We start from the raw sequence: 14181 nt of genomic DNA on the forward strand, positions 1-14181 counted from the left end.
CTCAGGTTTTTACATCAGAGTTGTGGCCCTGGGGTTTTTGTTTGTTTAGAGTTTCTTGAGTTTTGGGGGTTTCATACCACAGGAACACTTTGAATAACATTCAGAAATACTGAACTTACTTCTTGTTTTTTTTTCCGTTGATGTATGGATAGAGTCTGACAATTCTGCGTGGTGTCTGTCTATAAAGTCGTCCTTGGTTTTGCACTCATATGGTGATTTGTATTACATATCGTGCTCCAAAATATTATTTTAAACTGCATGGGGATCCTTAAATTAATTCCCCTACTCCTCAGTAAATTATTTTACCTATATTCATCTTTATGCTTTGAAATGCATACAGTAAGTATCAAACAATACCTTATATGCCATTTATACTTAAAATAAGATGGAAGAATGTATTGTCCTTAATAAGTAATTATAACATGCAGGACACTATAGTTTATATAAGCCTAAAAAAGACTTGAATCAGTATTTTTAAAAATAAGCACCTTACGATTAGGATGATGAGTCTTTATTTCGGTACCTATATATGTGGTTTTTAGATGCATTGGTTTAAGACTTGAATTGTGAAATTATGAGCTTAATTTTAGGCATCTATATGTATATTTTTAACTTTCACTTAAAAGCTTTAAATATGCCTATTTATTTTGTTACACAAAATAAAAATATTTGAGTAAAACTTAATTTCCTGTTTCACGTGGCTTCCACTAAGGTCTACTGTTTCTCTAAATGTTTATATTTTGTAATCCTTATCTTTTGCAGGCCATTAGGATCCGAAAATCTGCTTCTTAGAGGAGCCACTTTAAAGAATACAGAAAAAATCTTTGGTAAATATTTCTATTGATTATTTAAATGGACCCTGAAGTAATAAGAAAACATTTAACAAGGTTATAACCCTACAGTTACTACTGAGCATATGATTTCTATTGAATCACTTGATTTCCAACTTTTTTATAAGGTATACTATTGCTCCACTTGATTTACAACTTTTTTATAAGGTGTACTATTGCTCTCATTGCAGTAAAGTAACTATTAATGATGTACAATGACTATAGAGATTTTTGGGAGGGGGATTTTATAGCTTAGTCTTCAAGGATTAGTGAAGATGACTCAACTCTTCATGTAAATATATGGCTCTTGAACAAGCACTGTGAATTAATGTTGTTGTCCCAAAGCAGTTAATGAGCCTGTCGAAAAATTTTAAATCTGTTTTGCTCATTTGTCAAAACAGACAGGTACCCCAATCAGATATAAATATGACTGATGAAAAAAAAAATCCACTTAAACAGTTCCTGATCAAAATTAGACTTTCTGTTAGCCAGTGTATTTTGTGTGTATGAACTGTCTTCATTCCATGGAAAATTTTGACTATTTTAGCAGAAGTAGGAAGCACAAGCTGAGATATGTTTTTTGGAAATTCAAGAAAGCCTAGTGGCAGTAGTAGTTCTGTTGTAACGAGCCACTCTTTGCTGGTGACAAAAGGGACAAGGATCCAAGTCATCCTCTATCATATACAAGTTCCGTATGCCCAAGAAAGAAGATCGTAGATAGCCATGAACTACTTAGCCTAAAATACCAAAATCGTGCAACTTCTTCAAAAAGAGTGTAAAAAGTATATATTAATTTAAACTTGTTCTCTTTGCTTTTAAATGTAATCTGAAATACATGAATTAATATAATTAGTTTGTAGTAAGTATTTCTGTAAACTTCAGAGGATGGTTTTCGTATTTCTGTTAACTTGTGTATCGGGCAGAAATGTTCCTAATATGAGTGGTTGTTTCTGGTCTGCCTAACACATGCAGTGTTTGCCATTACCCCAGCACAATCCATATCCTAAATTATTTTATTTTAGCAATGTACAGGTGTGCTGGTTTAATAAGTACTTTAAATCCACCTTCTGGTCTACAGCTTCTTTTAGTTGTTGTATTTGATCTTCTGAAGTTTAGTGTCTCAATCTGTGTTATCAACAGAAAATTGGTAATATTAAAAGATCACTCTTTTCACGAATTATTAAATTTTCCTGAAGCAAGAAAATTGATGGCTGCCTTTTATTCTTCTTGGATGTATCCTGTAGTTTAGCCCTGTCTGGATTTTCTTTTACAATGTATGACTTAGATTCTAAAATTAAGGCGCCAAAAAGAACTTACAAACACAAGGGATTTATTCAAAACCCAGCTTTGGTTTGGCTTTGATACATAGCAACATGTTAGAAATTGGGAACTGTGACTCTGGAATGGGATGTAAATGCTGCTTAAAATTTCCCTCTAAGAACCAAGATATTAAAGCCATTTCTCATTTTTGAGTATCATCCAAACCTTTGTTCTTTTTCTTCAGACTACAAACTTACAAACACAAGGGATTTATTCAAAACCCAGCTTTGGTTTGGCTTTGATACATAGCAACATGTTAGAAATTGGGAACTGTGACTCTGGAATGGGATGTAAATGCTGCTTAAAATTTCCCTCTAAGAACCAAGATATTAAAGCCATTTCTCATTTTTGAGTATCATCCAAACCTTTGTTCTTTTTCTTCAGACTACAGAGAATTTAAAGACATGACAGTATAATAATCTAGTGAATTGTGCTTTTATGAAGTTACTGTACTGTGCAATCTTTAGTAAAACAAGTTGTCTAATTTCAGGTGTTGCTATCTACACCGGCATGGAAACTAAGATGGCATTAAATTACCAGGCAAAATCACAGAAGCGATCTGCTGTAGAAAAGTAAAATTTCTAGTATTTATTTTGGGGGTGGAAAACTGCATGTTTGAACAGTTCATAAAAGGGGTAAAGGGGGATTTTTTTTTTTTTCCCCTAAAAACAATCGGGGCCTTGGTTTAAATTAAAAAAAGAGGTAGAGGGACTGACAATTTGCTTTTTTTTGTTTAACATTTTTTACTTATAAAATCAGTCGTATAATGCCATATAAATGAGGTTCTCAGTACTGAATTATTATTCAATGTTAAATGTTAAAAATAAAAAGCCACCTTAATGTAATGCTTACCTTTTTTAAGGTATGATGTGTTTTGCTGTTCCAGAAGACTTTTCTTTCACTGGTTAGAGTACACCTACTGACAGTTTTCCAAGATTGTGCTTCAATATCCTAACATTCCTTTTCATTGCAATTAAGTCTTGAATTCAGTAAAAATAACTTTTTTTGATGCACTTCACTTTGGATCAACTGCAGTAACACAAAGCCTGTCTGTGGCAGGTTTTCCATGGTTTAGCTAAAATTAAAAGTTCTGTACAGGCACATTTGATGGGAAAGAAAGACAGTGCTATCCTCAAGGAATGAGCTGACGTTGGTCCCTTACTTTTTTAAAAATGGAATTATTTTCTAGTCCTAGTCTGCTATCTGAAATCATCAGCTCCGAGTAAGGTGTCCAACCTTGTGAAAAAAAAAGATGTCATTGATTAAGGCAAGATGTACTGACCAGCTGACAGCCCTTCCCTTATGCAGTGACTGAGCAATGATGATGTGTCTCTTTCTACTGTTATTGATGTATAACCCATGCTTTTAGTTTATGCCCATCGTTGATGAAAATATAATTTTAAATGCGAAGTGTTCTTGCTCTTTCTTTTTTCAGATCTGTCTAGAAAGAGTTAAACCATTACAGCTACATAGCGAAATGTTCTCGATAGATTTATATTTCTATAAAAGTACTTATGTGAGTGTTTTTATACTGGTTCAGAGAAATGGCATAAAAAGGTCTGCAGGTACAAGCCCGGTTATTCTATTATGATTCCATCTATGCTATTGTTTTCACTAACAGACTAGATTTGGTAATGTGTCACACACGTTTTGGTGACAGTTACAGCAGTTAACATTTTAAATAGAAAATGGTCCTCAATGGTATTTTTCTTCATTGGGAAAACAATGTAGAGAAATTATTTAACATCATAGCATTGTTAAACTTGCAGCAAACGTTAGGCTGATGCACAAGTATAACATTTTTTAATAAACTCTGTAGTTTACATGCTAATGGAATTCTTATTTTGCCTTTTTTTTTAGATCAATGAATGTATTCCTTATTGTATACCTCTGTATTCTCATCAGTAAAGCACTAATAAATACTGTCCTGAAGTATGTCTGGCAGAGTGAACCATTTCGTGATGAGCCATGGTATAATCAGAAAACAGAGCCAGAAAGGAAAAGAAATTTGGTATGGAAATAACTTAAAATACCAAAAAAGTTTCACTAAACGCTTAATTTATAAGAATCCTACTAAAAAGTATATACAGCCTGCTTACTTACCAGTCATAAATTGTTGCCTTTTTTGCTAACAATAGTGACAGTATATATGTAGAAAGCTTGTATATTAAATTTTTGCACTTAAGTTGTGAATTTAACTGATGAGAAAATGTCTGTTTAAGTATAAAAAGCCTCATGGATGTCTATTTGAGTTTCCTGTCATTTATGTGAATTACTAAAGAACTGGCCTCTTGCAGAGAAGTATAGGACTGAAAGGAGTCCCATAACTATTGGCAGTCATATAATGGACGTGTTCAAAAGAATCCGCTGTAGGAATCTCTGTAAAAATACCCCTCAAAAGCATAGTTTCATATAGCTCTGTAACTCTGTCATGAGCACTAGACACCAGCAACAGAGCTTGCCAGTGTCCGATGTCCTTACGGGAGCAAGGACATAATCCAGAACAGATACCCAGATGATCCAAAGTAACGAACTGAACCCAGCACTACAGAAAGCATAATATTATTTCACTAAATCCTCCCAGTCAGACTAGGGGAAAATTTCCTTCTTTACCCTAAATGCATGATGAGCACACGCTAGCCGGGCATGTTATAGATTCCTTATTACCACCACTAACCCTATCTCAACCTGCTCAGCAGGTTGACTACACTTCCAACAAGTCTCCACCACTTAAAAAATTGAGCCAGGTTATGTGCACACATTCTACTTGTATTGAGAGAAGGAAGGGAAACCCTGTATTTATTAATGAAATGCTGCCTGAAATTTGTAATTTGGTAATCGTTGAATGAGTTTACTGTAGTTTTACGGTATTTTTCTGGTAATTTATGAATGTACATTTTAATGTTTTCCTTGTTCTCATACAGGTGTTCACCACTCTCATTTGTTGCTCTAGGACTTTACAACAATGATGTGTAACTGTACTCTACACCTGTATTGTCTGTAAAGAAAAATACAAATTTAAAACAAAAAAGTTTTTTTTTTTTCTTCATGCCAAATTAGTTGTGATGTTATAAATGATGAAGGTTACATCCTGTGCTGAACTGTGAGCTGTGAAAGCTGTTGCTTACTGTTTGGAAGTTATTAGAAAAAAATAATTTGCAAATGTATGTAGTCACCTTTCGGTTTTTGATGGTACATGAAAAATCAATATTTTCATCTTGTTTCTTTGGCAGTTTCTTCGAGCTTTTACAGACTTCCTTGCATTCATGGTTCTTTTCAACTACATTATTCCTGTATCCATGTATGTCACTGTGGAAATGCAGAAATTTCTTGGTTCTTATTTCCTTACATGGGATGAGGAAATGTTTGATGAGGACACAGGTGAAGGACCACTGGTGAATACTTCTGACCTCAATGAAGAGTTGGGACAGGTAAATTTCATTGAATGATAAATTTTTTCAACTATTTCTACCATAATTTTTTATTTTAAAATTGTCACTTCAATTTTTTTTTTTTGCAGCTTAGTGTGCATTTTCTGTAGTGCTGATTAATTTTAAAAATAAAATTTGCGATCTTCTGATTTTGAGAATAAAAAATTCTGATTTCTCAGCCAGTCAGTGGAAGTCAATTAGTATTACTGTATTAGTAAAGGAAAAACACTTTAAGAAAGTAATGATTTCTCTCCATTGACTACAGAGGGAGATTTATATAAGCATCTAACTTCCTTACAGTATAAGTCAGACGGGAAAAAAAAAACCACCTTTTTTTCTGGCTAGACTGACATCAAATCTCCAGACAGAAGTTTCATCCAGTAAAATGATTGGCTATCACTCTCATTTTCCAAAAGAAATTCTATGTTTAGTATTCTGAGTTAAGAAAGTCATCACCTTGACACAGATACACATGAATATTTTTTGAGAAAATATTTAGGATCTCTGTTAATTAAAAATGTTTTCACAGGTTTTCAAATAAATAAATAGGATGGTGTGTTTCCTTATTTTTGTACAGCCAAACTAGTAATTAAGCTTTTAAGTCCACACATCTATTTGGATGAAAGGTGGTACCAAGTATTTTATTATTATGGGAGACAGTCGGCACTGTCTGTAGAGAAACTGATGAATTATGGGCTGGGTGAGCAGACAGTGAGGTGGACTGAAAACGGGCTGAATGGCCAGGCCCAGAGGGTGGTGGTCAGCAGTGCAAAGTCTAGTGGGAGGCCAGAAACTAGCGGTGTACACCAAGGGTGAATGCTGGGTCCAGGGCTGATCATTAATGATCTGGATGATGGGGCACAGTGTACCCTGGGGGCCACCCAGCTGGAAAGCAGCTTGGCAGGAAAAGATCTGGGGGTCCTGCTGGACACCAAGTTGAACGTGAGCCAGCAGTGTGCCCTTATGGCAAAGAAGGCGAATGGTATCCTCATCTGCATTAGACAGAGTATTGCCAGCAAGTGGAGGGAGGTGATCCTTCTTCTCTACTCTGCACTGGTGAGGCCACGCCTGGAGTACTATGTCCAGATCTGGGCTCCGCAGTACAAGAGACGCGGGCATACTGGAGAGAGTCCAGTGAAGGGCCACAAAGATGGTGAAGGGACTGGAGCATCTCTTATGTGAGGACAGGCTGAGTGAGCTGGGACTGTCCAGCCTGGAGGAGGGAAGGTTCAGGGAGGATCTTATCAATGTATATAAATACCTGAAGGGAGGGTGCAAAGAGGATGGAGCCAGGCCTTTTTCAGTGGTGCCCAGTGACAGGACCAGAGGCAATGGGCACAACCTGAAACAGGAGGGTCTGTCTGAACATCAGGAAACACTGCTTTACTGTCATGGTGACTGAGTTGCCCAGGCAGACTGTGGAGTCTCCATCCTTAGAGATAACCAAAACCTTTCTGGACATGGTCCTGGGCAACCAGGTCTTGGTGGCCCTGCTTGAGCAGGGTGGGTGGACCAGATGACCTCCGGAGGTGCTCTCCAGCCTCAACCATTCTGTGATTCTGTTATAAAAAATAACTGTCGTCCCTAGAACGGGACCCTCATCAGTACTTGGCATTATTAGTACGAATCCAATGAACTAAATTTTGCTTCTACCTTTTTGAAAGTTATTATACATCATATTTCTAATGAAGGCTTTGATTGCGAATCCTTATTTGTGGTTGTAGTAAATACTGTCGTAGTGATATACACGCTTTATTCCTTTTTTCATGTAACGGGTGTTGATCCCAAAGCAGCACACTGAATGAATAAAAGACCTTTGCTTGATAGCATTTTCTGTCTTGCTTCAATGTATTATGAAGCTGAATATAGGAGTTGAGATGAAATAAATCCATATAAATCCCGTCCACTTTGAAAAAAGTTGAATACAGGTATTGTGTCCACAGAAAACAAACCACTGGAAAATTTGGAAACTTGCCTTTTCAGATTAATGAATATTAGAAAAGTCAATCTAGAAGGAAAGTTCACATATTTAATAACTTCTCTTATGACTGAGAGCAAAATTTGGTTTTTTTGTTTGATGCTCTTGATAAATGTTGAAGTTTGTTAAACAGTCTGACGAATACTAAATAATTGCCTTAATTCCAGTGTTTAATTCCTATCCTTACCTAATGCTCTCAGTTTATGAAATATGTACATGCAATCTGTATACAATACCTATATTCAATATCCAAAATTGAGCTTGTGCCGATCTAGCTGTTCTGGTTTATAGTTCAGGTTTTGGTTTTATTTTTGATGTTGTTATCCTTAAATGCTAGGCCTCATTGTAAAAGATAAAATTAATGAAAAATTCAATATTGAGACGAAAGGAATGTTTCCAGGGCAATAACAGTGCCCATGTGTATAACTGTATGTGACCACTAGTCCAGAGTCCTCATTTAAACTAATGTAATTGGTGTGTGGAATTCTGATACTACCCTAAGGACCATTCTGACAGAACTGATCCAAATCCAGGCACATACATTAAATAGTGATCCCTAGGAAATGGCATTTGTGTGCATTTTGTTTCCATAAATATCTGTCTTGCACCAAGAAAGACATTAATAACCAAAAAGGAGCTTGAGAGAAGAGTGAAAGTAGGTTAGACACATTATTTATATGTGTTATGAGGCAAAAGATAGCTTTGCTGATACTCTTGTGTGGTAAAATCTTTCAGGGCCCACATTTCCGTGGAAGATAACTCCCAAAAGAAATTGTTGTCTTCCTTTTCTGAAAGAGCCTGCATAAGGATCTTTGAAGGAAGGTGTAACCCAGTAATAATCTCAGTTTTTTTCAGAGACCTTGGCAAATCTCTGTTCATATTCCTGCTGTTTTTAATTTGTGTTCATTTGCAGATTGAGTATGTCTTCACAGATAAAACAGGAACGTTAACTGAGAACAACATGGAGTTTGTAGAATGTTGCATTGAAGGGCACGTTTATGTACCACATGTTATCTGCAATGGCCAAATTCTTCACGATTGTACAGGCATTGATATGATCGATTCTTCTCCAGGAGGAAGTGGAAAGGTATGATGACTCTTTCTAGGTTCTTGTTTTTTACAATGAAACATTGAAAATTGAACTGTGCTGATGAAGGGAATATTAGAAATATAACATCCTTGAATTCCACTAATCAAAGTAGATAACGGTAGGAAAAGCATCACAACATAGACATTTTCCTTTCCTAGTTTAGAGTAAGATTTAAAGGCTTAATAGGAAGTTTCCCAGCTTACTGTGGCTGCAAAACTGAATTAAATAAAACCCAAAAATATAGAACTTTCTCTGGTTAATAGCTAAAGAAACGTAATAGCTGGTTTTCGTTTAACATTAGCTACAATGGGGAAGGCAAGGCAGGAAACTCCTCAAGGGGGAAAATGAGTGCTCAATGCAAACACTTATTTAGTCATCACTGAGTGAAGATGTAGCCAGAGAATGGTTTATGATCAAATTAAATTACTTTTAAATGTGACTTAATATATCCAGCCACATCTGAAACGTGCTACACACAGCATGTATGTGCTGTGGCTTTTTTTGCTGTGTAAAGCAAAGTTAGTTGAAAGTTAAGGAGTCTTCACATGTCAACTGATGAGCAGGGTGTAAATGGGCAGGATAATCATAGCCAAAGGACAATATATTTTAAAATATATCGATACAGTCTCAAATCATACTTTGGCTTTACATACTACGGCAAAACAAGGCCTCTTAAAATATGTTGGTGTAGTTCAACAGCCTTATGGCTCTCACCCATCGCCCTCAGAATGTGGTCCCAAGGTACACTGTGCTTTTATCTTGGAATTACAATGACACAGACAGTTTGTGTTGAACAGCACAGAAGAATAAGATTCAGACACAAAGATACAGGTAGAACACAGCCAGGTATCTATGAAATAGAAATCTCTTTCTGGTGTCAGAAGCTGTCATTACCAAGCCATCTGAAACTTCATAGAAGTTGTTGGTTCCAGCTGCCAAAATGTCCACACTCCTTTTATTTTATGTAGCTCTGAGAGGTGTTCAAGCTGCGTAAGAAATTGAGATCTGTAAAGGCTGTTAACGCTTTTGCTCCGGGTGCTGCGTCCCTCTGTCTGGACTCAGGACTCCTAAAATTGTGCCTTGACTGGTATTTAATACAGGTTGGTAAAGTTTAAGCAAAAGTAAAGAAAAAAACCTTTAGCCACATCTAGGCACTGAGAGGAGGCAAAAGATGCGCACTGTCTTTTTTGGGCATCAGCAGCTTGACTTGCATGGCAACGCTAGGTAGCACTAACAGCTATTAAGCAGTTGTGTGGTTACCACTGGGAAAGACTTGGCTCCCCCTAAAGGGCAGGTGACCTGTGACACTGCCTTTATCTGGTAATAAATAGCAATCAGTGACATTGCTAACCTTCCAAAAGAAAAGTTTTCAAAGGAGTACTTGAAAGTGATCACACATAATGACAACCATTCTTTTTGTTTTTTAGGAGAGAGAAGAACTGTTTTTCCGAGCTCTTTGTCTTTGCCACACTGTTCAGGTAAAAGATGATGACAGCGTAGATGGATTGAAGAAAAACCAGCTCTCAAGAAGATCTTGTATATATATTTCATCATCACCTGATGAAGTTGCTTTAGTTGAGGGAATACAGAGGTATGTGTGTAAGTAGGTATTATACTTTTTTAATCTAGAGATCTAATCGCTGAAGTTCAAAATTGTTTTCAGCACAAAAATGATAATAACAAACACTAAATCAGCTAGAGCTGATGATTTTCTTAATACACAGTCATGATTATTCATAGTCATAAATCAAATAAAAACCGTTTGGGTTTTTTTTCGGAAGATAAGCTCGGTCTTAAATCCTTATGACATGCTTAAACTGGATAATTATATATTTGTTGTATTCATTCTCTTGATGTGTGTTTCATTTTACAGACTTGGTTACACCTATCTAAGGCTGAAGGACAATTTTATGGAGATCTTAAATCGGGAAAATAACATAGAGAAGTGAGTGGTTAAAAATATAACAAAAGAGACTGGTGAAGAGTTTTTACTGATGTGTTTAATAAATTATTCTTTCCGAGATCTTAAATCGGGAAAATAACATAGAGAGAAGTGAGTGTAAAAATATAACAAAAGAGACTGGTGAAGAGTTTTTACTGATGTGTTTAATAAATTATTCTCCCTATAGATTAATTTTTAATTCAGAAAAGTCAGAAATTGTACATTTTAGTAGAAAAAGAGATGATCTACTAATATTTATAATTTTAATAGACCCTGTAGTTCTATATTTTCACTTAGTCTGTTAGTTTGACAGTATATGCAATATGAAATATTAATACAACAACAAAGGTGTGGTGTTGGGTTCATGACCTAATCTGATAGTTCCTAAGAGTTTTAGGAACTATGGTTATTTTTCCTTTGTTATATGGTAAATAATATTTTCTTAATAGAAAATGGTATGTACCCCATTTGTTGTTCACAAATAATCCATATAATTTATAGGAGGGTAATATCTATAGAATAAATTTTTATAGCTGGTTCAAAGAAAATTTAAAAGAGGTACTGGTTTTTCCTCATTTTCCTTTGACGTGTTGACGTGTAGAATAAATCTTGTAGACCATAATATGAGTAAAATTTTCAATAACATTTAAGTAGTACAGCTGTTTAATGGGATGTAGATACTTTTGAAAATGTTACCTTACACTTCTGTAGATGTCTGTTGGTTAAGGCTATTGTTTATCTGTGTCTTACTGCATGCGTACTCTGCTAACTACGCAGGGACCCTTGGGCACAAATAAAGGAACCCTGCTGTTATTTTTCCCCCTTTTAGGGGAATATGGAGGATTTTTCCTGAAGGTTACTTCAGACTTTTGTGGCTCAACTCACAAGAACTGGAGTCGGTATAATTTGGTGATTTATGAAAGCACTGTAATTACTAGGAATTTTCTCCAAAATGCATCGCAGTTTGTAGGCATAGGCCTGATCCAGCTCCTTGTTAGAACCTGTTGTAACTTCTAATGGAATAAACACTGTGGCCTTGCACAGGTTTGAATCCCAGGCTGTTGTAAGGACTTAGAACTGGATGATCTAATTAAATAAGCAGATCTATTTTATAAGCAAAATATTAACAGATGAATCCTGAAGAGATTGGGATTAATGATTGGGATGCTTATATTTGCTGGAAAATGCTTATATTTGTGCTGGAAAAAGGGGGGGGCTCTCTTGGATAAAAGGAAATAGGTAAATGAAAGTCTATAAACTGATGAATTATACAGAAACAGTACAACAGGAGCTCATGCTCATTTTTCCTCCTAGAAGGGAAAGGAACGTGGGATAAAATCAAATCATAAAAACAATGGCAAATATAAAACCAGTAAAAAGAAATGTTTTTTCACTTGAATAACTTGTCAGTCAACACTTGAGCAAGATTCATGAAATTAGGTGGGCACTTTTGAGAGATAGGAATAGTCAAAATTAGAAAAATATTAAATAAAGACTTCTGTGTAAAAACCTGCACATTTCAAGTTCTAAGGCTATGCCTAGGTATTATAGGTAGGAATTTACTTACTTCATAAGCAGTATAGTGCTCTACTGCAAGGTTTCTAGTCTTCTGCTTAAATAAATTGCATTGACTATACATCCAAAGATGCTTACGAACACCATGCAGACAAATTCTGTTTCAAGTAATTAGGAGCTGAGGGCATCCCCTAGTTATTATTTGTAACCTGCTGTTTCATTCTGTACTAGTTCCATATTCCACAGTACTCAACATAATTTTCCATGTTAGAAGTCATGTTTTATTTGATATGCTTGAAGTCGTAATAACCAGTTTAGGGATCTGGAAAAGCAGAGTTGTTTAAAAAATATTCTATTTCTGTTTCAGGTTTGAATTATTAGAGGTTTTGAGTTTTGATTCTGTGAGACGGAGAATGAGTGTAATTGTTAAATCTTCAACAGGTAGGGCTGTCACATTCTGTTTCTTCGTAGATGTTTTTGTTTCTCTTGAATTTATTTCAGGTTTATCGAAGAGTTAAGCATTAATCACAGTCTATGTGCCTTTCTTTATAAAAAAGGGGACCGGCTACCAGCAGGACTGCAAATGTTATAAAAAAGTTGGAAGGAATCTGTTTGAAGAGTTAGTAATTTGGATGTTTTTTTGAAGAAAGATATATTTGACCATTTTGAATTCCATATGCTGTCTCTTTTAGGTGATATATTTCTGTTTTGTAAGGGAGCAGATTCTTCCATATTTCCTAGAGTTAAAGAAGGCAAAATTGACCAAATACGATCCAGAGTTGAACGCAATGCAGTGGTAAGATTCCATTTTGTTGATCTGTTCATGTGATATTAGTGTAAAAAAAAAAAAATTAAGTGTCCTTACCTCCTGCTTGATCTGGTAACAGATTTGTCTTCCCAGGCACCGAGATTATTCTATGCCAAAGTGGACACAGACATAGTGGTCTGTGTTACTCCCTTGTTTGAATCTGTCCTCCTTCTCATCTTCCAAATGGCAGTTGTGGTGAGATATGAATGCATTAGATATGCACAACAGTATGTTATACTAGAGGTCATCAATTAGCTTTTTAGTATGGCATTTTCACAACTGTGGTGGTTTGAATTAACTTTTGAATGAAAGAAAAGTGAAAAACTTCACTGAAAATCTCATCCCTGCTTTCAGTCCCCAGCCTTAGCAATTGTGATTTGCTGCCTTTGATTGCTTTTTTACAAGCTCTTAAAAGAGAAAATCCATTAGAGTACAATGTAGCAACAAATGCGCTTCTTATAGGGAAACAGTGCGGTGATCATCCTTATACTTACATTTTTGCTTGCTAAAAATGAACTATGAACTGCCTGATCATCTTTAAAAGAAATTCAGAACTTGGTTTTACCTAAAAGGTAGTATTTGGAGTTGTAAAATACTGAATTCTGCCAAAAATATGCAGAACCCATTGCAATGGAATATAACTGCCAGTCTTATAAATGGGATAAAATTTGCTGGCACCCAGTACTCAGACTGAAAACAAAGTATTATTACAAGTATGTGAAAAATTACCTACAGCGTTACCTGGTTTTGTTTTGAAGTGAAACTTCAAAACTGTTTGCCAAAGTGCTTTGTTAAGCTTTACTGTATGAAACAGCTGTCTGATAATTACAAGTGAAGGAGGCTAGTGAAACTGAAAGACGTGTTTATGTATCGTATCCATCCAATGTCTGTCAAGAGAGAAATCCAGACCAAGAGCTATTTCTTCATCCTGGATAATTGGAAATAGGGCTGGCTCCTACATACAGAAGTGTCCGAAAGAAGATACAGGAAGCCACCTGGCACTTGCCCTTATCAATAGCAAGAGTCAGGGAGATTTTTTAATACTTCTCCTTGGATTGTGTCGTGGTTTAACCCCAGCTGGCAACTAAGCACCACGCAGCCGCTCGCTCACTCCCCCTGTCCTGATGGGATGGGGGAGAGAATCGGAAGAGTAAAAGTGAGAAAACTTGTGGGTTGAGATAAGAACAGTTTAATAATTGAAATAAATAATATAATAGTAACAGAAGAATATACAAAGCAAGTGATGCACGATGCAATTGCTCACCAC

At 35.8% G+C, this 14181-nt stretch overlaps 1 protein-coding gene across 1 annotated transcript in view; it reads left to right on the top strand.

Annotated features, from left to right (window-relative positions):
• Positions 1-14181, top strand: part of ATP11A (ATPase phospholipid transporting 11A) — a 121595-nt gene that overhangs the window by 76752 nt on the left and 30662 nt on the right. The window contains exons 9-17 of the mRNA XM_009276143.2: positions 763-827; positions 2641-2722; positions 4011-4161; positions 5384-5581; positions 8473-8646; positions 10077-10240; positions 10523-10594; positions 12474-12547; positions 12799-12902. Of these exons, the coding sequence (XP_009274418.1) occupies positions 763-827; positions 2641-2722; positions 4011-4161; positions 5384-5581; positions 8473-8646; positions 10077-10240; positions 10523-10594; positions 12474-12547; positions 12799-12902 (1084 nt within the window). The remainder of the gene's footprint in view (positions 1-762; positions 828-2640; positions 2723-4010; positions 4162-5383; positions 5582-8472; positions 8647-10076; positions 10241-10522; positions 10595-12473; positions 12548-12798; positions 12903-14181) is intronic.

This window comes from Aptenodytes forsteri, unplaced genomic scaffold (assembly GCF_000699145.1).
Source record: "Aptenodytes forsteri isolate BGI_AS27 unplaced genomic scaffold, ASM69914v1 Scaffold96, whole genome shotgun sequence".
In the NCBI taxonomy this organism is placed as follows: domain Eukaryota; kingdom Metazoa; phylum Chordata; class Aves; order Sphenisciformes; family Spheniscidae; genus Aptenodytes; species Aptenodytes forsteri.